This window comes from Salarias fasciatus, chromosome 9 (assembly GCF_902148845.1).
Source record: "Salarias fasciatus chromosome 9, fSalaFa1.1, whole genome shotgun sequence".
Classification (NCBI taxonomy): domain Eukaryota; kingdom Metazoa; phylum Chordata; class Actinopteri; order Blenniiformes; family Blenniidae; genus Salarias; species Salarias fasciatus.
In genome coordinates this window covers 18990210-19015820 of record NC_043753.1, presented here as the reverse complement: position 1 = coordinate 19015820, position 25611 = coordinate 18990210, and the positions used below count along the sequence as shown (strand labels likewise).

Here is a 25611-nt window from a genome sequence, read left to right as displayed (position 1 = left end):
CAATAGGCGTGTTCGGGGAGAGGAGAGCAACAGGAAGGCCATTTTGACTGGAAAAGCCTTGAATCAGCAGAGTTGACTTTAAGAGAAACTCCCCAACATGCTCCTTCAACAGGAAGGAGTCCAGCTCAGAGGAGTGAAGGAGTCAGAGGGAAGCAAAAAAAGCTGCTGAGATATTTTAATCTGGATGAAACACAGCAGCAACACCTCAACGTCGCAGGTCGAAATACAACCGGTGGGGCCCGTCTTCACAAATGGTTTCCATTTCTGAGAAGCAGGAACTGTGTGAGTGGGTTTCTGGGTAATGCCCAGAGCTGTACCAGGCAGGAGGACCGCTGCTGGCAGAGCGGAGGTGTTAACAGGTGAACGGGAGCCGGCCGCTCCGCTCTCCGCTTCCCCTGCAGGGGGAAACCTGAGCGGAAGCCATTCCTCGCGGGGCAGCTGTCAGGCCGGCCGGCATGCCCAGCGCTGCTGGATTATTATAGAGTGTCAGTTATTAGAAGGAGCGCTCGGGGCAGCGCTCGCCACAACCCGCAGCCTGACTGGGGCTCGTGGGGGGGAAAGGGGGGGGGGGGGGGGGGGGGGGGCAATGCTGCACTTTAATGGTCTGGATTTACAACCACAGACCAGGGAAACGCTGCAAAACTTACGAGCCGACATGGGTCAGGAGCGCTGCGAGGCGACGGAGTTCAGTCACCGCTCATTTGACCAAATCACACAGACGTGGCCTCTGACTTTTAACAAAGAGCATGAACTTTTTTTCCCCCCTCTAATCGCCCTCAAGAAAGGCTCCTGCCCTCTTCTATCACCATCACCAAAACATTTCAGGCGAGCCAGATGCTGCTGGACACACCCTCTTTAACAAGCAGGCTCAATAAACGCTGCACAAACAGACGCATTCACACACTCACATGACGGCTGCCGCGCCAGGTCACACCTCCAGCTTCAGCCGCCTTGCCCGATGGCACTCGGACAAATGCTCTGGACGAGATGTGCAATCTAACTGCCAACTTTGTGATTGATGGCCCTCCCCAAAAGCTGATAAAAGCAATAAACCGTCGCCCATATCTGCTCTGGATTTTAGAAAATAACTCACTCTGGTTTTGCTTGATGTGTGAAAATCTAATTTTAGCAGAAGATCTCAGGCGGAGGCTCTCCTTCAGATCTCCCTCCTCTCAGGTTCAGGCTCATCCATGCAGAAAATAACCACTGCATATCCTATTGGCCGATCAATCGATTACATTTATGAAATAAAAAAAAAATCCACCTCTATGAGGATTTTTCACACCATAACAAGTATATTAACAGGTTTCAAAGTGTGATTTTTAAAGCAACCGTGTACTTAATGGATTCATTGAGAAACCAGATGAGTCAGGGTTTGGCGGCCGCACTGACCCGCTTTACGATATCCTGCAGGAGAATCCTCAATACCGTTAAGTAATTACATTATACAGTCGCGCTGGTCGATGCTTCCAGAACAGCAGGCTCGTCTCGAAGATAACGGTGCTAACGATCGATCGCGGGCCATTACCGACGCTAACCGGTGCAGGCAGGTGGCCTCCGAATCCAGACTGCAGCTCAGTTAGAGGCTCATCAAGTTAAAAACGACTCTTTCCTTCTCTAAGGTTCCTCATGTGGAAAATAACTGATTCGAACCTATTTACAGACGACGATTCGACGTTTCTTTACTCTCATGAGCTTTTAAACTGGATTTAAGTGATTGGATTTTAAGAATAACATGTGTAGCATTACCGACAGCATCTTCTCATGAGACGTAAACAGCAGAATCGTCATGTATTCGCAGTTTTTAGAAACGTGTCGGCTACTATAAATATATATTCACCTGAATGTCAAAGTGTTAAATAAACGTCAAGTACACTGGTGTAAAGTTCCACCCCCACTTGGTGAAGTGCCCTGACAGCCCTCAAGCTGTAAAATCATTTCTGTATTTATAAACTTTGCTGGCATTTTGAGCCGCACGTGTAATTAAAGTGACTGCTCCGAGCCGTTTCACCGACGGCGGAGTGACAGCGAGCCGGACGGCCATGAAATCAGCTTTATTACCGACTCCTGCGCTTTTCACTCAGTCCCAAATGTCAGGGTGCGTTTAGCGAAACGGGTCAGCCGCCGCCGCCGTCTGTTGGTTCTGACACGTGCACGCCAGCAGACACATGCATGGGATTTCAGTTAGCACATGGGTGCAGAGAGCGGCGTCGGCGTGTCACGTACTAACATGTGAATTAGCACGGCAGTGACTGAGGACAGATACAGACGGAGACGGATCCCTGAAACAGAAGATGGAGACTTCCTGGAGTGAGCAGAGAGCATCTCAGGATTCCCTTCAGGAGCATAACCTCCGCCGCATTATTAAACCCAGACCGCAGGGGTCCAGGGATAATCTTCTGTACAGACTGGACGCTATAATACTCGCTTTACGCAGGTGCAGTGCCTGCCTGTGCTCATAAGCTCCATCTTTACCTCTGAGAACTCAGCAATCAGACGAGGCAGAGAGGAAACGGCAGAGCCGCCAGATTTATGCCTGAATCGCAATATGCTGTGAGTCACCGTGTTGCCTTTGTAGATTGTTCGGCGCGAGCCTGAATGTCCTCATTGTGGAAAATCACGTATGACTCAATCTGAGGAAGCGCGTCGCCCAATCAGATGCTGTAAACTCGGAGGTCAGAACTTGTAAACTTTCAAGTCTGCTGACGAGCCGACTTCTCAGAGAGCCGCTGACAAAGGGAGAAGATCAACTGCATTTCAGAGCAATTATCACCCAGAGGATTGTTAGTGGGAAGAAAACATTGAGTTGCAAACCACCAACTTTAGCCTGACTTATGCCTTCTGTCGTTGTTTGGCTGAGGGAACATTATTTGCTGCTTTTCACACAGACGATAACTAGAAACGGAAACCTGAGGCTGGAAAATGTTTTGCCAATAAACCACAATGCAAACCTCGGAGACTCACAGGACTCTGTGCTTCCCCATCTGAACGGCCTCCGTGTGAAATCAGCACAGCGAGTCGACTCCGAGCGGATAACGGGAATATATTAGGGACGTATGAGGCAAAATTCATGATTTTAAGTGACAAATCCAAAATCATCTTATTAATAATGGGATGATTTGCTGCTTCCATGAGTTTATGAAATACTGAGCTGAATTATGAAAGTTTTTTTTAATCTCAAAATTTGATATGACTAATAACGTTAAGCTGTTTCAATTATTTTAGGGATCCTGAGTCTCTGATCTATGAAATGATCATTAAATCCCAACATTTAGCCTGAAGAGTGACGGCATTGAAGGATTGAGACAGAAAATTACCAGAAAAACTGAAGAACAATCAGAGATTTAAATATGTTTAAATAAATAATGAGGAAGAAACACTAGTGAGTAACTGGACTTTTTGCAGATTTTTGGATTTAGGTGGTGCCTGTAATTTTAAGATCCTGCTGGGATAAACAAGTCGAATGTTTTCTTATATCAGATAAAATTACAGTGAATTCATTCATCCTTCTGGGTAGAATCCTTGGAGGAAATATTCAAGCTCCAGCATCATAACAGCACGGGAACAGAAACAGCACCCAGCTTGAATTACAGAAAATGAAAATGTATATATATATTTAGTTTAATATTCTCCCAAAATCTATTTCAAAGTGCAAATAAATACAAAAAAATGTGTGATTAATGTAGAAAGTCAGTTATAACTCGCAAATAAGCACACTTGAGCCTTGGACTGTATGAAGTCTTAAGCTTTAACACTTTCCATCAAATCATTTATGAATAAAAAAACACAGTAATATAGATCTGGGCGGCAGGAACCAGCCACGGATGACCGACTCTCTCAGTTTGAGACAAATAAAAAATGTGGCAGGTCGAAGCCGCTCGGAAAACAGACAGATGGGTAATCAATGGGTGGAAAATCTCCGGGGTTGGCTCAGTTTTGTGTGTGTGTGTGTGTGTGTGTGTGTGCATGCATGTGTGTGTGTGTTAATTTCAACGTGATGAATACTCAATGGTGCTGAAAGTGCGGCGAGGTCAGGTGGTGGTGGCGCGCAGAGGACGCCGTGTGCAGATAACCTTCAACTTTAAATTATCAAGCTGATCCAGAGCTGCTGGCGGAGGCGACACCCGCAGACTCACAATGCTGTGACATTTAGATACGCGTTTCTTCTCCCTGATAACCACTGAGGACACTCCAACGGATTTTTTTTTTTTTCTGTTGTCGTTTGTTGTGAAATAGCGCTCACGCCGCACGTGTGCAGGTGTGGGTCTCACTGAACCGGCTGAGGCTGTGAATCCACCGGCTGGGGACATAATAGATAAAGTTGACATTAAACAAACAGGAGATTATTCATGGGAGAGGGAGCTGCAGGCAAGGACGGCGGCTTGTTTTCTGTAATTATGCTGCTGCTGCTGCTGCTGCTGTGCTGATCCTCACAGGCCAGTTTATGTCTCTTATCTGTTCACTTGTATATATAGTACTCTTAAATGTTTATATAGCTGTTTAAAAAAAAAGAGGACATGAACTTATTAAATGACCACATCCAGCTCAAATTGTTAGTTTTGGTTCTGAATTTAGGTCAAAATTCAACACATTTTTGAAAAAGCTGAAGTGTCTGTTCAGCTTTTTCAGAGAGAAAGTTGAAGCAATCTCCTGGACTTGGCTCAGTTTTCACTCCTGACTGGCTTCCTAACCCACATCCCCCAGACTCCAACCAAACGGGTCTAAACTAAAACAGTTCATAACCATTCCTGCAGCTCTTTTTTTCTATCAGAGAATATAAACCAACAGAAGATCATCCTTGGTTTTTGCACTGTGTTCAGTCTTGACCTTGCATGAGGAGTAAAATAGCTTCAGGTGTGAAAAACTAGTCAGGTCCACAATAAAAGCAGTAATGACTTCCTGCTGTAAAGAGGGAGCAGCCTGTTTGACTGCATCAGCAGTCAAACACGACACAAATATCCTGCCTGTGAAAATAATATCAAAGACAGTGATGTATGAAACACATCAGGAGGCTCTTAAAGGAAAAAAAACACTTTATCTAGTTGCAGTTTCAGTTGGAGATATTTTTTCTTCTCTGTTTTGACAGTAAAGTAAGTGAAATTAGAAAATAGAGGCTTAAATGAGCTTTCTGTGGCAGCTCCAGCATTGCATAACCCGGGGAGTTCAGCCGATTCATTGATTGATTGAATGATTGATTGGCTGGCTGACTGACTGACCCCCCCGCCCCCTTCCTCGCGGAGACGCGCGCAGCCTCGCGTACACGCTCCACAAACAACGCCGGCCGGGACCAACCTGCTCCTTCCGCTTCTGCCAGCGGCCGCACGGGCTCTCCTCCAGGATCTCGCTCTCATCCTCGCTCTCCTCCTCCTTCCCCTCCGACCCTGATTTCCTCTCCGGGACGGACATCGTCATTTTAGCGCCGCGTATGTCCAGATTTCGTCCCTCCTGGCGCGCGCGTGCTCTCTTTTCTCTCTCTGTCTGTCTTCCTCTCTCCGCCGCCTCCGGTCTCCGGTGTTGTTGTGAGGAGACGAGCGGAGGCGCAGAGACGCTCCGCCGCCTGTGTGCGCAGTGAAGAAACCCCCCCTCCGACCACACCGGCCGCTTGGCGCTCAAAACATCCTGCAGACAGACGCCAGGAAAAATGAAAAAAAAAAAAAAAAGAAAAGCGCTCAGCTCTCAGTCATTCTATTTCTAATAATAATAATAAAGATCCGGAGTACAGACCTGCGCGTTGCGAGGCTCACAGACGGATCCCAGACTCTGAAGGCTGCATTCAAAACACGTTGCGAAATGCTTTTTCTGCTTCTCTGCCTTTCAGTCCGCGCGCAGGCTGAGAGCGCGGTCACCGGGGAGGGGGCGGGGGGGGGGGGGGGACTCCGGTCGGTCTGCCGGTCGGCGGCAGGCAGGCACCGTCTGCTTCTCTTCACCGAGGACAGCGGGAATGAGCGACCATCCTCCAACACGCGTCCGCGTCGCTGCTGCTGCTGCTGCTGCTGCTGCGGGGATCCGGAGCCGTGCGTGCTCCTGCCTGGCACGGTGCGCAGAGGGATGGAGCCCAGTACCGTAGTACCGGCTCCAGGAGCGCACCCGAATACTGACACGGGCCGGGGAGGGGGGCCGCCCCGCTCCAATGGCTCGAATGATATACTATTGATAAGTTACTGTATCATTTCCTGCTCATATTATAAAGCTTTTACAGTTTTATCGTTTTTTTGAATAAAATATCAAGTTTTTATAACACAAGTTGATACTGAAGTGGTAAAACAGTTTTTTTACAAATGAGCAGACAGTTTTTCACTGAAGCATGAAGCTCACAGATCAGTACAATTTGAATCAACATCAACAGAAACAACAAAGACAGAGAAACAATTTTTTTTCTTATCAAACCCAACGAACATAAAGCTTTTATATATGAGAAATTATTTGATTTCATGTTAAATGTTTGATTTAGTCTTCTGTTGTGACAAATGATGAGCTCAGTTGTTAATAATTGAGTTGTTTTCCTCTCACTTTGTCAAAGAGCTGCTGAAATAAATAGATTTTAAAATGAAACATGCAATAAACAGATTTGTGAAACTGAACTAAGACAGGCAGGGGAACCAAACACATTTCAGCATGAAGCGCTTCATGAGCTGCAACACATGCCGAATATTAACAAGAAAAGACAGTACAAACAAGGGGATGCAGAATGTAAATAAAATGACAAATTAATTTTCAGAAAGACTGTAAAGCAGGGTTCTCAAACTCGTGGTTTGAGGGCCCCTTTCTGGCAGCACCCTTCAACTCCTGGTCAGACTTGATGTTCATGATATGAACAAATTATTTAGAAAATTCAGAAAGAAAGAGTCTATTTATGTTTATTGTGGAAAGTTTTAAGTTGTCTAGAGTGTTTTCTTCCCCCCACACTCTTCAGCTAAGTCTTTTAAAAGGTTTGACTTTATGTCTTTGGTCTTTTTCTGTCTTGTTTTCATGAACGTAAACCCAAAGCAAACCAAACTCTTGTGGATTTCACCTTAAAGAACTGAACAGTCAGTCACTACTCTAAAGCCAGAGAGGGACACAAGAAGTTCCTGGAGATTTTATTTGTTAATAAAAAAAAAAAAGAAAAGAAAAGAAAAAGAGCCTTTTGTGTCCAAAGAAAGAGGGACTGTGGAGAAGCACAGCTCTGCATGTAGGAGAGAGCACCAGCTGCAAAAAAACCTCTTTTAATAAAAAAGTGCAATCTATCCTGTAATTCACTGGCTGATATGTTATCTCAAGGGTTTCTTGTGCTGGTTGCAGGAAGGCAAAGGAAGTCTGTCTGTGCTGCTGGCAGGTTTCAATTAAAAGCTGCAGATTCATGGCCCTCCATGAGGACTGTGCCATGCTGGCAGAGAGCCTCGCCGAGGAAAAACTGCAAGAAACTGTCGACTCATGCAACAAGACAATGCTGCGTAAGGAGAGCTCTTTGTGGAAAATATAAGCAATGCAGTGGGAAAGATGTTTAGAAAAGCTGCATTTATTGTTCTAACAGTAAAGCTCCTGATTCTACATTCGCTCAGTGCAATAATACATTTTGGTTTAAAAAGTCACTGGACCTCATTCACTGCTTCACAGCTGACTTTTGATTCTGAATATCAGATTATTTGGTTTGCTGCAGCTCTGTGGTTCAATCTTGCCTGTACTCAAAGATACGGATACTTCATTTTTCCAATCAAATTCTCTCAAACCCTCATTAATGGATGCCACTCCCTTCTGGCTTCCTCAGCAGATCACATGACCTGCATGTTTGATTTGGTGCAAGTTCTAACGCAGATGTCACACCCTGTTCATGATTTAAGCTTGAAAATGTCTCCCAATGGTGGAAAATTCTGGTAGAATTCCGGTGAAAACCGTCACATTCCTGCTGTGCTGGGAAAACTGGATCTCATTTAAAGAAAACATCAAGCGGGCGTGTTCACAGGCACCATCCATAACCCGGACCGCCAACATTCTGAAAATTACAAGCACTATTCTCCAATAGAGAACCTCAAAAAAGAAAAGAAAAGCTGCAGCAAAAATGGGTGTATTGAATGCTTCTTTATTTTTCAAGTGTTTTAGAAGCCAGATCAATAGGATCTGTTTTAGAATCCATGTTTACATAAAAATCACGTTTTCTGTTTTCTGTTAGATCTGACAAACCGAAGAACCCACTGAGAAAATCAGAACTGCACCTTGTTGATCCACAAACAGAAAGAATACGGTACTCGTTTTGCATTTCTAAGTATCACTTCATTGCTTCATGGAAACTACTGTAGCTTTTTTATACTACAAACCCACTGGTTTTCCATCCAGTGGTTCTGTTTATGTAACGTGATGCCTCACTGTGAGGGAATGTAACTTCATTCACATGTTAGTAGTTACACACGATTTCTTGTTTGATTTTGTTTGTATTTTCCCCCCACTTCACTGTGTTTCACAATAACTGTCATTGTGTGATTCCCATCAATTGTGGCTCTGTGGAAACCAGGCAGCATGTCTCAACACTTCACTTGTAATCACAGATCCATACAGTGCTTCCTCGCGCCCTCTATTTTTAGTGCACGTTGCTCACAGAGAGTGAGAGAGCCCCTGTTCTGCCAATCCCTCTCCCTGGTAATGAGCTTTACTCTTGGCACAAGGAGCAGAGCGGAGCACACAATGGCGATGTCTAGACAAGTCGCAGAACGGACACAACACAGCGATGAAGAGCAGCAGCAGGAGGAGGATCAACGCTGACAAGTCAACAGGGAAACAGAGGGGCTGGTCTTTGGGTTCAGCTTTGCCAGAAATAGCCAAAGTCTCTACAGACACACAAATTGTGTTGTTTGATTTATGTGACCTGTGTGATGCTGAGGTTATGCAACAACAAAAAAGTAGAGACATACAAAAGAGATGTGACATAGTCTGGCTGTGAAACAGGCACAATAGCAATGCACCATGATTGAAGTTGTGATGTTAACATGATGTTAACATATACCGTATATTTGTTTCTGTATGGGCATTTTTTTAGGTGTATTCAACCTGTGATGTAGTGGTAAGGACTCTCTCTACACCATGAGAATATATCTGGTTTGAGTCCAGGCTCTGGAGCTGTGTGATTAAAAAATAACACAAACATGTGAACAAATTATAAATACATTAATGTGTGCACGGATTTGTGACGTGTGAAGAGTTTTCCTCCAGTTTGCAGTTCAGAAATGTGTATTATATGCAAACAGACAACTCTGAAGTTGAATTAATAATAAAGATTTCGACATAGATCCTTCAGTGAAACACACACACACACACACACACACACACACACACACACACACACACACACACACACACACAGTCTTGTATTTCTATCCTTGTGGGGACCGTCCATTGACTCCCATTCATGTCTAGCCCCTAACCCTGACCCTTACCCTAACCCTAACCCACACCACAACAAAGCCTAACCCTAAAGAAATGTTTTTGCACTTTTACTTTTTTCAGTAACAACAACATGGTCAAGAAAACACTGTTTCTCCTACTTAGGACCGGAAAAAGGTCCCCACAAGGCACGTCGTTCCACGTTTTGCTATCCTTGTGGGGACATTTGGCCCCGACAAGGATAGAAATACAAGAACACTCACACACACACGCACACACACGGTGTTCTGCAGTGTAGTGTTATATAGATACAGTAGGATGTTGATGCCCTCTAGTGGTTAGTTTGTAGTAATGCATATCTTATTCCTTTATTTTTTTAACTTCTGTTTCTTCCAGCCTGCTGGGAGCTCAGTGGATATAGAGATATGTCTGTAACCATGGTAACGGAAGAAAATCAATCTTCAGTAAATGTAAAGTTGCAAAAACGTACAATTGTTTTAATTTCTAAAACTAAAGCCTAAATGTAGCCTCCGTCAATTAATGTCAGTATAGGAAATGACCCTTAAAGACTCAAGAGCTGCTTGTAAGGACACAATCATGAAAGTTTTCAGGAAGTTTCTGGAAGTTTTCAGGAAGAGGGTTCAAAGAGGAGAAGGATGAGCTCCTCATCTCATATTCTCTTTTTATTGTAACTGCACATTCTTATGGAGATGTAACTGAAGTACAGTACTGTTGGTCTCATTACATAAGTGGGTTAGATGAAATCTTTCCATAGTAACTTCAAGATTATATGGAAATTGTTTGATTGTCACACTCTAATTAGATGTTTTTCGACATCTGACCATGTTTTTCTCAATACATTTTTGAGAAACACAGTGACATTGACAAATAAACAACAAATAAACAATCCAGTAAAACTGGATGCATCACAAGGATTTGGGCAGATAAAGCTGCATGAGGACAACACAAAATACTACACATCCAACACTCCATTTGGAAGTTATTCTTTTCAAAGAATACCCTTTGGAATCTGCCCTGCTGCTGAAGTTGTCCACAGCACCATGGAGCACATCACTGAAGGCCCTGAAGGTGTGCAGGTCCATGCAGATGATCTTGTCCTGAGTTGCTGCAGACTGATGGTGAAAATTGGAAGGCTGCTGCCAACGCGTCAAAAGCAATGACAACAGCAGAATTTTGCTATGCTCAAATTGAAAAAGAGTGTACAATTCCACAATTATGTCTATGATCTTCCAACATTTGAAGCAGAGACTGATCACAGGCCACTGATAGCCATTGTCATCAAAAATATGCATGATGGACGGCCAAAAGGAGACTGTCAACTGTACTACAATAATACAACAGAGGTGAGAGGACTGTTATTGAGAAAAGACATAATTGTCTTTCCACAGTCAAGGATTGCATTTCAGCATGGAATAATGTAAAAGAAGAGCCAGAATATCTGTCTGTTGGTGTGGTGTCAATGCAGCCATTGATTGGATGGTTTCCAGCTGTGAGATCTGTTTGAAACAACCAAAAGAGCCTCTGATAATTACAGATTTACCACAGGAACCATGGCAGAAATTTGGGACTGATATGTCCCACCACCTGTATGGTGAAAAAAAAAAAAAAAACTTGGTCGAGTATCTGTCAAATTAACAAGAGAGGGCGCTGCTTCCCAGCATGTCTGCAACCAGCATTATCAGACAAATGAAGTCAGTCTTTGCAAGGCATGGAATCCCTCAGATTGCTTTCTTTGCCAATTGACCATGTTATAGTTGTAAAGAGTTTCAATATTTTGCTGGAGGATAGGATTTTCAGCATGTAACTTCAAGTCCTCTGTATACACAGTCAAATGGCAAAGCAGAAAAAGGAGAACACGAAACAGCTGTTGAACAAAGATCCAGACAGGAATTTAGATGATTATGTAGCTCTTTCGAGAAAAAGCTTCACCGTTGGAACATGGCATGTCTCCTAATGAATTTCTGGTGGGATGGGGGTTACATAAAGTGACTCCATATACTGCACAAAAGAAAAATGTCAACTGAAAAAAAGACGAACAAGGAATCATGACAAGTCATCGAAGAATCTTATTCTACTACAAAGACATGACACAGTGAGTTTCTAGGATTCCAACAGCTGGGCCAAAAAAACTACAGTTTTGAAGGAAGTTAGCCAAAAGTCTAACATGGGACTGGGATGTCAAAGAGAGTGTACAGCGGGCTCTGAATGGACTTTGTCACTTGGTTACCTCCCTCCAAGAGGCACATGGTAGTCCACACTATGGTCAACCGCTTCTCCAAGATGGCTCGCTTCATCCCACTTCCATAGTTACCCTCAACCAAGGAAACTGTGGAGACGATGTGGAACCGTGTTTTCCACATCCACGGCTTCCCCTCAGATGTGCTGTCGGACCGGGATTCTCTGTTTGTGTCCCGGTTCTGGAGAGCTTTCTGTGAACTCTTGGGGGTGTAGGTGATTCTCTCCACTGGCTGCCATCCACAGACCAATGGGCAGTCAGAGAGGCTCAACCAGAAGCTGGAGACGGGACTCCGGATCCTGGTGTCCCAGCATACCTCATCTTGGACCAAGCAGCTCATCTGGGTGGAATTCGCCCACAACTCCTTGCTGTGCTCATTTAACGATATGTCACCATCCGAGTGTGTGATGGGTTTCCAGCCACGCCTCTTTCTGATTGCTGTAAAGTGCGAAACAGATTTGCTCTTTTATGAGGAGCTCATAGGTATAGGGCTCCTCTTAATAATATGATTTCTAACTTTACTTTATTTAGTTTGAATACTGGTACTTAATAGTGCTGAATCTGACAAGAAGACAGAAAGACAGGAAGAGAGAGAGTGAAATAGAGAAAGAAAGGGGAAAAAAGCAGTGGAGAGAAGAAAAAAGTGCAAAGATACAATGCTTCTTTGATCCGAACCGACACTCCACACAACCGACTACTATACCTGCACAGAGACACAACAGAGCACATCCTACGAAATTTTGAGAGAAAACATAGTTGGTCATCCGGGATGTGCAAAGTGAAGATATATATATAAGATAACAAACCAGAGCAGCAGGAGAGACTTAACACAGATAGCCATTAATCTAACAGCCCATAAGACAACAAGGTGACTGATCCCACATGCAGAAATTAAAGAATGCAGAGTGCATAAATGACAATTTTGGTTGATTTTTTTCCCCTTTTTTTGTAGTCGAAGGAGGAAACGATGTTTATCTTGTTTTGCTGATCACAAGAAACAGCCTTGGCATGGGTTCAGTACTTATTGAAGCTCATCATTTGTACATTGATGTACTATCAGCATGACCAGTTCTGGCTTGTTTTGTGCCCTCGACTGGCGTCTAGTTCTTTCTTGCCCTTTTCCTCTTATGTATTTTGTGGAGAATGTAAAAAGTGGAAATTTTTTTATACCTTTAAATAATATCTAGAAAGCAGCATTCAGCTTCTCTAACATCCATCCATCCAAGGCCTTTAGCAATATATACTGAAATGTATAGTTCTTACTCAATTAATAAATAAATACGTCTCCAAAGGAGTGAAGAGGGAGTTTTGAGGCACTCCCTTCTTCATCCCTACTTCATTCACCACCCTCCTCCTCACAGTATATAAAAGGTGGGTGTTTCAAAGTACTTCACCTCTTTGCCTTTTCAGCAGCCTGACCAGGGGGAAACATCCAAGCCTGTAAGTACATCTTATATTTACTTTGTTTGCAGTGTTCATGACAAAATGTAAACTTTTCCATTAAATGTGCTCAATACGCTGAAGTTTGCATGTGAGATTCTGTAAAATGTGACTACAAACTATTCTTTATGGATAAGATCAGAACTTGGATTTTACCAATTCCCACAGATTTTTACAGTAAAGAAAATCTCACTAGATGTTCAGTTTCATAGATGCAGGAAACTCAGTTATTTTGTTTGTTGCAGCATCATGAGCAGAAACTACCTGTCCAAAAATGACGAGCTCCGCAAAGGCGACTACCTCTTGTCCAACAACAGGGAGTTCAAGGCAATTTTTCAGGTAAGATGCTTGTTAACAATAAATATTTACTTAATAATGTGTTTTGATGATTCTATTAAGAGTAAAACTGATCATGTTGCTCCTGCAGGATGATGGGAACTTTGTGATCTATGGCTGGAAACCTCTGTGGCATAGTGACACTGCAAACATGGAGGGTGTCCGTGTGTGCATGCAGGCCGACTGCAACCTGGTCATGTACACCAGAGACTCCAAGGCTGTGTGGCACACCAACTCTGCCAAGGACGCCAAAAACATGTGCCAACTTCGCCTGACGGACGAAGGGAAGCTGGTGGTGAGCCGAGAGTATGACGAGATCTGGAACTCCTCCAACTCACAAGGCATGAAGTGAACTTTGAAAGTTCAGCTTTGTTGTTTCAACAAATTTTCCTTTCTATGTAATTAAAATCATTGAAAGGCTTGAACAGTCTCCATCTGTTTCTTTGGTCTTGGTTGGATGCCTCAGCACTTTCTTGTCCTGCAGCTTGCAGCAATACATTCTCCTTATGTTTTTATTTCTCTTTCAAATGTTAGAAAAAGAATCACTTTGGAATCCTTCTGAACTCCATTAACCCTCTCACTAAAACCTGAATTAAACAAATAAGAATGCAAGAGGACAAAGCTCAAGACACTCCTCTAGGGGTGTGAAACAAGCCTGGACCGGTCCTGCTGATAAGCACACCAATATAAAATTATACTGAACGTATGCCAAGGCTGTTTAAATCACATCCTGAATTTTTCAACCTCGCCCCAGCCACACACACTCAGACTTCCAAGCAGTTTAGTCACCAAAAAAATCAAGTTCTTATCTTTGGACTGTGGGAGGAAGCCCTGGGAGAACATGTCCTTTTTTTGGTTTTTCCTTTCCGGTTTTTCCTGTCTTTCCTCATTGCCGGACTGTTTAGCCCATGACACGGATGTATGGCTTTACCTTTTTGTTGTTGTACAACCTCAGCATCACCCAGGTCACATAAATCAAACAAAACAATCTGTGAGCTTGCAGAGATGCTGGTTCCGGCAAAGCCGAACCCAAAGACCAGCGCCTCTGTTTCCTTGTTGACAAGAGTTGATCTTCTTCCTGCTGCTCCTCTTTAAACGCTGTTTTGCATCTGTTTTGAGACTTGTCCAGACATCGCCATTGTGCGCTCCACTCTGCTCCTTGTGCCAAGAGTAAAGCTCATTACCAGGGAGAGGGACTGGCAGAACAGGGTCTCTTTCACTCTCTGTGAGCAACGGTCACTAAAAATAGAGAACGCAAGGAAGCACTGTACGGATATGGAGCCCACCTCACTCTGACCTCGAGGAGGCCCAGGACAATGACGGTGGCGAAGGCCTGCCTCACCCCAACCCAGAGCTCTTCAGTTGAAACTGAACTGAAAAGTCACCAGAGATATGGCCATGTGCAGTTGCAACATGAGTAATGACATGATCACGTAAAAGGTTAATTTTTATGATAGTGAGGCCTCTGTATACCATTATCTCATCACCACAGGTCAGAAATATCTTTATATTGTTGAAATATTTCTGAAAAGAAAAATATTGCTGCCCTTTGTCACCGGTTCTGTTCATAATCTTTATGGACAGAATTTCTAGGTGCAGCCAGCGGCCGGAGGGGGTCCGGTTTGGGGACCACAGGATTTCATCTTTGCTTTTTGCAGATGATGTTGTCCTGTTGGCTCCATCGAACCTGGACCTACAGCATGCACTGGGGCAGTTCGCAGCCGAGTGTGAAGCGACAGGGATGAGGATCAGCACCTCCAAATCTGAGGCCATGGTCCTCAACCGGAAGAAGGTTGCTTGCCCTCTCCAGGTCGGTGGAGAGACTCTGGCTCAAGTGGAGGAGATTAAGTATCTTGGAGTATTGTTCACGAGTGGGGGGCGAATGGGGCGTGAGATTGACAGGCGGATCGGTGCAGCGTCTGCAGTGATGCGGTCCTTGTATCGGTCCGTTGTGGTGAAGAAGGAGCTGAGCCGAAAGGCGAAGATCTCGATTTACCAGTCAATCTACGTCCCCACCCTCATCTATGGTCATGAGCTGTGGGTCATGACCGAAAGGACAAGATCCCGGATACAAGCGGCTGAAATGAGTTTGCTTCGTCGGCTGGCTGGGCGCTCCCTTAGAGATAAGGTGAGGAGCTCAGTCACCAAGGAGGAGCTCAGAGTAGAGCCGCTACTCCTCTGCATTGGGAGGAGCCAGCTGAGTGCTTGGGCACCTCTTTAGGATGCCTCCTGGACCTCCGGGCATGTCCCACCGGGAGGAGACCCCGGGGAAGACCTAGGACACGCTGGAGAGACTATGTCTCTCGACTGGCCTGGGAACGCCTTGGGATCCTCCCGGAACAGCTGGAAGAAGTGTCTGGGGACAAGGAAGTCTGGGCATCTCTGCTTAGACTGCTGCCCCTGCGACTGGGTCCCGGATAATCAGTGGAAAATGGATGGATGGATGGAGAAAAATATTGCTTTATTGTTTTTGTTTATAAGGATGTTTTATGTTAGGTCATTCAATGGCTGCTCAAAGCCAAGTGTCAAGAGAGGCTCAGAGAAAATTTGCCACACCAAGCAAGAAGTGCTGAAGTGGCATTCCCTTGACTGTTTTTAGATTGATTTTGATGACAAACAATCAAAATACAATAAAACTGTTTATACAAAAATTTTAATCTTTCTACAATACACATTGAAAATAGTAATAGTAATGCAAGACACATGGAAACCGCATCAGAGTGGATATGCCATTTTGAACAGATGTGCTTTGGGTTGTCATTCGAATTGAGAAAAATGATTCCCAGTTTCTCAATCGGGGTGGTAAAAATGAATTCTGGAGATGGGGAACAGAGTGGCTGATGCCCTGCTGTGGCTGGGGACAAGGATGGCGGCGGCGTGGGAGGAGAGGATTGGTGATTCATAGATGGAAGCGGGCGTGTCATGGTGCGAGGTGGAAGGACCCACGCGCAGGCAGCCAGGCGGAGTTCAAACAGTTCTTTATTGTGGGTAACAGGAACAGGAGCGCAGGACTCAGGAAGGCAAACTTCAGGAAGGCTGAGCAGACATGCGGGGACACGGAAGCAAGCAGACAAACCCACAAGACACACCAGGAGAGCCAGACTTAAATAGGGGGAGGACACAGGTGCCACATATTAGGGCGGTAACGAGGGCAGACAAACACCAAACAGGACCCAAGCGCCTGAGGGTCCGATAATAATGGATTTATAGATAAAAATGTACCAATGAATGGTTCTATGTGCAGACATAGAAGCCAAGTTTACCATAGAATACAGTGTGCAGAAATGTGTGAGAGGTTTACAACCAGTTATGAATCTCAGGGCACCATGATGCACAGCACCCAAGCGATGTAAGGAATGAGCAGAGGCATTCATACACACAACATCACCGTAATCCAGGAGTGGCAAGAACGTGGCCGTGACAATGTGTTGACTGGTATTGAAAGAAAAAAACAGGCTCTGCATCTGAAGAAGAAACCTAGCTTCAGTTTCAGCTTCCTCATTAATAGCTCAATGTGACTTTTAAAAGAAAGACTGTCATCGATTGTCATGCCCAAGTATTTACAGGTGGTCACATACTCAATCGGGTTGCATTGCGCAGAGAGGCAGACACTTTCTTTTTGTTAAAAAAAGAGCATAAATTTAGTCTTTCCTGCATTTAAAAGTAACCTTAGGTCCAGTAGTTGCTTCTGAATAGTGTTAAAAGCAGACTGCAGATTTGCAAACACCTGAGCAACTGATGTTGCATGACAGTAGATGAGTGTGTCATCTGCATAAAGACGTACAGAAGCATTAACGTTATGGCCCACGCCATTCATATAAATCGAAAAACAGGTCGGCCCTAAAACAGAACTTTGTGGTACACCATTTATGATGTTTAAGCACTCAGAATAAAGACCATTTGACAGAACACACTGCTTATGATTGAACAGGTAGCTGGACAACCAATTGACAGCATGGTCTGACAGCCCAATGTTAGACAGTCGCTGGCATGAAATGCTGTGGTTCACTGTGTCAAATGCCTTAGAAAGCTTGATAAAAAAGTGCAGGGCTGTATTTTTTGAGTCCAAGGCTTCCATGATATTGTTACACACCTCAGTTGCACCAGTTACGGTACAATGGTGTTTCCTGAAGCCAAATTGCAGGGGTGATAAAATATTTCGATTCAGGTAAGCCTTGATCTGCTCGTTCACCAGTTTTTTGAGGACTTTGGTCAAGATGCAGAGCTCTGTGATAGATCTGTAAATATTCAATACTGAAATGACATGATATGCATGTGGGGACCCCTCTGTCTGGAGTTTCCATGTTCTGTTGTCAAAAGACAACAACTTCATTTTTTGGTGACTAAATTGTAAGTCTGAGTGTGTGTGGCTGAGGCGAGGCTGAAAAATTCAGATAATGACTGACCTTGGCGTACGTTCAGTACTAAAATTTGCACATTGGAGTGCTATTGGCAGGACCGGTCCTAGCTTATTTTGCACGCTTGAAGAGCGCCTTGAGCTTTGTGCTCTTACATTCTTATTTGTTTAATTCAGGTTTAAGTGAGAAGGTTAGTGGAGGTCAGAAGGACGCTGTATCCCAAAATGACTCTTTTTCTTCCATTCTTAAAGAGAAATAAAAAATAAAAGCGTCAGGAGAATGTATTGCTGCAAGCTGCAGGACAACAAAGTGCTGAGACATACAACCAAGGTCAAAGAAACAGAAGGAGCCTGTTCAAGCCTTCCAATGGTTTTAATTACGTAGAAAGGAGAATTTGTTGAAAAAACAATGCTGAACTTTTCAAGTTGACTTCTTTCCTCTTGAGTTGGAGGAGTTCCAGATCTCCTCAAATACTCGTCTCACCACCAGCTTCCCTTCGTCCGTCAGGTAGAGCCGGCACATGTTACTGATGTCCCCGTAGGAATTGGTGTGCCACACAGGCTTGGAGGCTCTGGTGTAAATGACCAGGTTGCCGTCGCCCTGCATGCACAAACGGACACCCTCCGTGTTGGCAGTGCCACTATCCCACACAGGTTTCCAGCCATAGATGACAAAGTTCCCATCATCCTGCAGGAGCAACATGATCAGTTTTACTCTTAACAGAATCATCAAAACAAATTATTTTGTAAATATTTTATGTTAACAAGTGTCCTACCTGAAAAATTGCCTTGAACTCCCTGTTATTGGACAGAAGGTAGTCGCCTCTGAAGAGCGCCTCATGTGTGGACAGGAAGTTTCTGCTCATGATGCTGCAACAAACAAACAAACAAACAAACAAACAGATTTCAGTGCATCCATGGCACTGAACATCTAGTGAGATTTTCTTCACTGTAAAAATCAGTGAGAATTTGTAAAATCCAAGTTCTGATCACATCCATAAAGAATAGTTTGTAGTCACATTTTACAGATTCTCACATGCAAACTTCAGCATATTGAGCACATTTAATGGAAAACTTCACATTTTGTCATGAACACAGTAAACAAACTAAATACAAGCTGTACTTACAGGCTGGGATGTTTCCCCCTGGTCAGGCTGCTGGAAAGACAAAGAGGTGATGCACTTTGAAACACCCACCTTTTATACTGTGAAGAGAGGGGTGGTGATAAAATAGAGGCTCAGAGAGGAGTGCCTCAGAACTCCCTCCTTCCTCCTTTGGAGACATATTTATTTATTTATTGAGTAAGAACTATAAATTTAATCACCTATATATATAACTGTAGGAACTTGGATGGACGGAATTTAGAGAAGCTGAATGCTGTGTAATAGATATTATTTAAAGAGCTCCGTGTGTGTGTGTGTGTGTGTGTGTGTGTGTGTGTGTGTGTGTGTGTGTGTGTGTGTGTGTGTGTGTGTGTGTTTATCATTTATCACATGTTCAGTAATCCTTCTCCTCCTCATATCTCCATCATTCTCTTCTCTGTCTCTCACAGTATCACATCAACCATTTTCTCATGACGATTTGCCGACAATGTCGGACCTACAAATAAGGCACTGTGCACATATTTGTCACACAACATAAAACATCAACCATACACGCATTTAAGACCTCACAGTGTACTCACTCACATCCAATTCCTTCTTGATGTGGGAAATCATGCCTTTCTTCCAAAAACCAAACTACACCCCATACATTGAAACTGGTGCAGCAAGTGTCAACTGAGTACAAAGTCAGAGCTTTAACACACAAAACGATGTATTCAAGACCTTCAAATCACTGAAATATCTACATTCATACCCAAAACATCAATGTTCTTCCACTCAATACATTCACACTCACACAGGTACATGTTTTTTTCTTTCATTCTTAAAAACAAAAACAAAACAAAAAAAACACAACAACTAATTCAGACAATTTAAAGGTTTCTAACTCTGCAATTAATTAAATTTTCAAGCCAATTTATTACAGCTCAGAGCAGCCTGACTTTCCCTACCCACAGGCTCTGCAGCAGCTGTGGGCAGGGGGTGTGCAACTGCCCCTCCTCTTTCTTAAAATCCTCTCTCTTCCGATCTTATTGTCTGTTTTTCTCATTTCTTTTTTCTCAGTTTCATTTTATTTATTATTTATTTTTATTTTCTAGAGCTTGAAAATATACTAACACACCAGCTGCACAGTGCGCTGAGCAGGAAAGAGATGTGAGGCAGTGATCCTCCATTCCCTTACACCAGCGGTTTTCAAAGTGTGGGGGTTGGCCGTTTCCTCATGTCTCGATTCCAAGGAAATGTTTGTCTCTGTTTCCTTAACGACTCCGCTTATCGGTTCCGCTGTGTACCTGACGACCATGCGCTCCGTGCATGGCCTCGCAGCCACGGGGCAGCTGCTGTGCGCTCTGGCGCCGCTACGGAGCCGCGGACCGGAAACTGTCAGCAAGGATCATGTTTTTCCTCACTCCGGAGCCCTGCTGCTTCATTCTAAACAGAAACACGTCGGTGCCAGATGGAAAGTAGATACGTGTTCCTAAATCAGTGATTTCAAAATAAGATCCGTGTCGTGTTTTTGCCTTCACATTGGTTTTTGTAATTCTTCTGGTAAAATATATGACAAACAACGCGATCTAATCATTATATGCATTAGAAGAATGAACGATGTTGTACTTACTCATTGTAGGAAAGTCAAAGACACCAAAATTGCACAAATCAAAGCTCCATGACCGGAGCGGCTGTGTTGCCAGATTGGACGGGTTTCTGCACAATCAAGCTTCTTTTGAACCCGAGGTGGGTTGATGGAATGGCTATGTGTTTGTGACGGGTTCTTTTTTTTTTTAAATGCAAATCCGTTTTTTTACCGTTTTAACGTGCATTTTCTTCAGAGATGGAGGTTTGGACTGCTTTCTATTCAGTCAGTCTCCAATAGAAACAAACTCCTTAAAATCACTCACACGGCATCTAAAATAATCTGCTCTCCCACACCAAACATATCAGAACTGAAGGACAGGGCAATAGCCCGGCTTGCCATGTCAATAGTTTCAGACACAGATCACCCTCTTCATAACTTCTTCCAGCTCCTCCCCTCCAGCCGCAGATATCGGACTCTTAAATGTAGACGGGCCTGTTTTAACAAGAGTTTTGTTCCATCAGCCATTGCTGTACTGAACAAGGTACCTCGCTGACTTACTTGCCATTCTATGTTAATTGCTGTTTGTTGTTCTTTGTTGTATATTCTGTTTTTGTAATTGTCTTATTGTCTTACTTGTGGTGTATGTGATGGTGTCCGTAACATCTTGAACTGACATGAAGGCTGTGGAAACAAATTTCCCTTCACGGGATAATAAAGACTTATCTATCTATCTATTGTTGGACGGTTTCCAACCTGGCGTCAGGAAGAAGCTCCAGAATTTGGCTGTATTTCACACGAGAAGATGAAACTGGGGCTCCTTGCAGCTTGCAAAGTTTTCATGACATGGATATTTTTTTCATCTGTTCAGGATGAAGATATTAAAGAGTTAATGCAAACACCCCATTTGTATTGTTACATTTCTCACTCAATGAGAACTGATAAGAGAATTGATAAGGAAGAGTACCGATAAGCAGTACTGACAATGGAATTGGAATCGCTAAATTCTTAGCTCAGACAATATGAGGAAGCGGGTAAAGGGGGGCTACCATGCTTTTGACTTCTCTTTGGGGAGGCTCGCTATTCCACACTTTGAAAACCCCTGCCTTACACAGAGTGAACTGTGAAGGAGTGAGGGAGCCCACAGCCCCACAACATCTGTGAAATGTCAAGTTTGTCACGTGTCTTTCTGAAAACCTGCTTTTCATCTCGGTCATCTAGACCATCATAGCAGAAATAGGATGCTCAGCGCAAATTATTTGCCACTTCCATAACAACTGAGGAAGACACTACTCGATCATACCATCATTCTATCTAATTTGCGGTTCCTCACACACCTGAGTGTGTGAGACCTTCGGTTAGTCATAACAAATAAATCTAAGCACAACAAATCAATTAACCACGCACTCATTACAAATTTCCATCACAGCAGCAAAGTGGAAAGTTCCAGTTAAATGAAGCCCCTGTTCCCAAAGGAATGAAATGAGTTTGGAAATATCTAAGAAGAGCTCAGTAGAGTTTGGGAAAATGTGGAGGTTAAATGGGAAGAACAAATCAGGGAAAAAGATGGATTTGAAATCAGAGAGAAGCAGGAAGAAAAGGAGAGGTTAGAAAAGGGGAGAAGATGGTAAAAAGTAAGTGATAAGATGGTGAAGAGGAAGTGTGAAGAAAGAGCAGAGTAATAAGTGATGAGAAGAAATGCAGTAGAGTGGTGTTTCATGGTGGGAAAATCATTCTGTTACAAGTCAACAATTTTTCTAACATGTCATCAATTGTCACATAAAGGATTTGAAACTGGTGTTGCAGGATGAAGAAACACCAGTTAAAGAGGGAGGAATTCACATTTTCTGTAAACTTGTATGTGATTTCTAAAATTTTTGTGATCAATAATCTTAAAACCTTAAAGGTGCTGTAGGCAGGATTCCGCATCTCCGCCCTTATGCAAGTTAAGCCCCTCCCACAAGAACGTGCGACGAACGTCCCTCGACCAGTCACGGTTAGAGCCTCATGGGCTCTTCTGATTGGTCAAAGACACCTGGAGCTGTCAAGATTCCTTTTCAGCTCAGAACAGAGACAGATGGAAACGCTGCACCCTCGCGGTAGTGCAATTATGCTACACTCCTAAAGGATTATCAATGGATACACTAACATTTAATCCAAAGAAAACACAGAAAAATTAGCATTGACTAGCAAAATCCTGCCTACAGCACCTTTATTTTTTGCACATTGCTGAGATTTTATTTAGACAGTTGTTGCACGACACATATTCAGTCATTTTAAAGTATTATTATTATTAAATTTGGAGTTTAAGCCTGAAGGACTGTGTTTTCACACAGCGGGAGGTCAGGACACAGAGCAAGAGCAACCCCCAACATGCACCCACACACACACACACACACACACACACACACACACACACACACACACACACACACACACACACACACACACACACACACACACACACACACACACACAAGCCGGTTCTGTAGTACAGTGCAAGAAACAGTGAGATGATGGTGACCTCTGGTGGTCAGTTTGTAGTAATGCATATCTTCAGCCTTCTATTGTATTTTAATTCGGGTTTTTCAGGCCTGCTGGGAGCTCGGTGGAAATAGAGATGTGTCTGTAGCAATGGTAACAGACGAAAAGCAATCTTCAACAAACGTGATGTTTCATAAATGTACAATTGTTTTAATTCAAAGCTGCTTTTGAATGATCAGGGCTCCATGGCTGGATCTCTTTCACATCACTGGTTCCTTTGTTTTTGAATGATGTGACGTCATTTCAACGTTCCTGGAGTTAGAAGCAATGTATCGATTATAAGTGACGTCATCATCTAATTTGACCCAGATATGCAAATGAGCAGCTATGCCAATTAGATTGTGATGTCACTTAGAACGTTTGTTCACCACTGAGGAGTTTGCAACAATGTATTAAAGTAACATTTTTTAGTGTGGTTTAATTTTTTGTTTTAAAAAATATCAAAGTGCATCATATTTAATTAAGCTGTTGAGAATTTAATGTAAATATTATCATTATTTCACATTATGCACTTTCATTGAAATTATTATGACATTGGAGAATGTCTGGCATGAATGGCGCTTAGTCTGTCCACTGGAAGCAGTTTGAGGGTCGGTGTCTTGCCCAAGGGCACTATGGCATGTGGAGATGGTAATCAAACCAACAACAGTCTTGTGAAACGACCACTTTTCCAACCGAGACACAGCCACCCACTGTTTCATTTCATGTTGAATAGATCAATTTAAGAGGGAAATACTTTTTTCCTGTTCAAGAATAAATGACAAACACTTTTAATTTCCTTTGCTTTATTGAAATGAAGAGCTTCGGAGGGTATGGTGCAGAAATACAAATGGAAAAGTTGGAAATCAGAAGAATACTTTTATAATTATAATAAAAGCATAAGGAGAATGCTGCAAGCTGCGTGACAACAACATGCTGAGATATTCATTTGATTACATCCAAGATCAAATAAACACGGAGTATATTCAAGCCTTGCAATGCTTTTAGTCACATAGAAAGGAGAATTTGTTGGAAAAAAAAAAAACAATGCTGAACTTTTCAAGTTCACTTCATTCCTTTTGAGTTGGAGGAGTTCCAGATCTCGTCATACTCTCGGCTCACCACCAGCTTCCCTTCATCCGTCAGGTGGAGCCGGCACATGTTGCAGGTGTCCTTGGCGGAGTTGGTGTGCCACAGAGGCTTGGAGTCCCTGGTGTACATGACCAGGTTGCAGTCGGACTGCATGCACACGCGCACAGCATGCATGTCTGCAGTGTCGCTATGCCACACAGGTTTCCAGCCATAGATCACAAAGTTCCCATCATCCTGCAGGAGCAACATGATCAGTTTTACTCTTAACAGAATTATTAAAACACATTATTTGGCAAATGTTTAATGTTAACAAGTGTCCTACCTGAAAAACTGCCTTGAACTCCCTGTTGTTGGACAAGAGATAGTCGCCTTTGCGGAGCTCATCATTTTTGGACAGGTAGTTTTTGCTCATGATGCTGCAGCAAACAAAGAAATGGATTTTAGTGCATCCATGGCACTGAGCATCTAGTGAGATTTTCTTCACTGTAAAAATCAGTGAGAATTTGTAAAATCCAAGTTCTGATCTTATCCATAAAGAATAGTTTGTCGTCACATTTTACAGAATCTCACATGCAAACTTCAGCGTATTGAGCACATTTAAAGGAAAACTTTACAGTTTGTCATGAACACAGAAAACAAAGTAAATATAAGATGCACTTACAGGCTTGGATGTTTCCCCCTGGTCAGGCTGCTGGAAGACAAAGACGTGAAGTACATTGAAACACCCACTTTTTATATACTGTGAGGAGGGGGGTGGTGAATGAAGTGGAGGCTCAGAGGGGAGTGCCTCAAAAGTACAGGACAAAATGTTCTTACTTTGCAGGCCTATATATTTATTTATTTATTTATTAAGTAAGTAAGAACTATAAGAGTATAAGTATATTACAGCTTGAATGGATGTATGTTAGAGAAGGTGCAGGCTGCATAACAGATATTATTATTGAACAAAGTGTTTCAGTGATTGGTGCCTGAATGTTCTGCTGCTACAGGAATGTGAATGCATTTTATTCCGATCATTGCTTTGTCCAAAAGGCTTAAACATGTTAAGTTTCACATTTGAGATTTTAATTTTCTGATATTTCCTGTCACAATAAATCACTAGCCTTAAATGAAAAATGGAATCATTTTTTCCTCCTCAGTGAACAATTTTTCTTTCTGCAGTGTAATGAATACTGAAAACTACGTAATAAGTTATTTTATCTCCATTCAAGTAAAAATGTGGCAGTGGGAATGAATCTCAAAGGGGCTGTATCATGCAAAATTCACTTTTTGTATGTTTTAACCTTGTTATATGGCTATGTACTCACCAAAAACACCCCCAACGTGTTTTTTTTCTTCCTTTGTGCCTGCCTGTTTAAAGGGATACTTCAACATTTTTGGCAAATTGGCCCATTTAGCGCAATTCCTTAGTCATTTCGAACAGTGTACTTGCTTTTTTTGTGAGGGCGAGCTGTTGTTTATCCAGAGGTGAGTCGGGGAAGGTTTTCGGGACGGACACAATGGAAGCGAATGGTATTTTTGGTTCCCCTCGTCAAACGCATCAAATACAAAATCCAACAACCCTAAAAGACTTTGGTGG

At 43.1% G+C, this 25611-nt stretch overlaps 4 protein-coding genes across 4 annotated transcripts in view; 1 reads left to right on the top strand and 3 right to left on the bottom strand.

Annotated features, from left to right (window-relative positions):
* Positions 1–5999, bottom strand: part of nrbp2b (nuclear receptor binding protein 2b) — a 32082-nt gene extending 26083 nt beyond the window's left edge. The window contains exons 1-2 of the mRNA XM_030099730.1: positions 5725–5999; positions 5293–5619 (exon numbers count right to left, since the gene is read on the bottom strand). Of these exons, the coding sequence (XP_029955590.1) occupies positions 5293–5412 (120 nt within the window). The 5' untranslated portion in view covers positions 5413–5619; positions 5725–5999. The remainder of the gene's footprint in view (positions 1–5292; positions 5620–5724) is intronic.
* A 6961-nt stretch (positions 6000–12960) lies between these two features.
* On the top strand, positions 12961–13812 carry LOC115394469 (lectin-like). The gene is made up of 3 exons (XM_030099787.1): positions 12961–13051; positions 13297–13390; positions 13479–13812. Exons 2-3 carry the CDS (start codon positions 13301–13303, stop codon positions 13737–13739), a joined length of 351 nt encoding a protein of 116 aa, XP_029955647.1. The 5' UTR covers positions 12961–13051; positions 13297–13300; the 3' UTR covers positions 13740–13812.
* A 4292-nt stretch (positions 13813–18104) lies between these two features.
* Positions 18105–18960, bottom strand: LOC115394502 (mannose-specific lectin-like). Its single transcript, XM_030099823.1, has 3 exons — positions 18872–18960; positions 18521–18614; positions 18105–18432 (listed from the first exon to the last, which is right to left on the bottom strand). Exons 2-3 carry the CDS (start codon positions 18608–18610, stop codon positions 18166–18168), a joined length of 357 nt encoding a protein of 118 aa, XP_029955683.1. The 5' UTR covers positions 18611–18614; positions 18872–18960; the 3' UTR covers positions 18105–18165.
* A 5045-nt stretch (positions 18961–24005) lies between these two features.
* On the bottom strand, positions 24006–25309 carry LOC115394476 (mannose-specific lectin-like). The gene is made up of 3 exons (XM_030099793.1): positions 24694–25309; positions 24355–24448; positions 24006–24266 (listed from the first exon to the last, which is right to left on the bottom strand). The coding sequence occupies exons 1-3, from the start codon at positions 24747–24749 to the stop codon at positions 24006–24008; spliced, it is 411 nt and encodes a 136-aa protein (XP_029955653.1). The 5' UTR covers positions 24750–25309.
* Between the last annotated feature and the right edge of the window lie 302 nt (positions 25310–25611).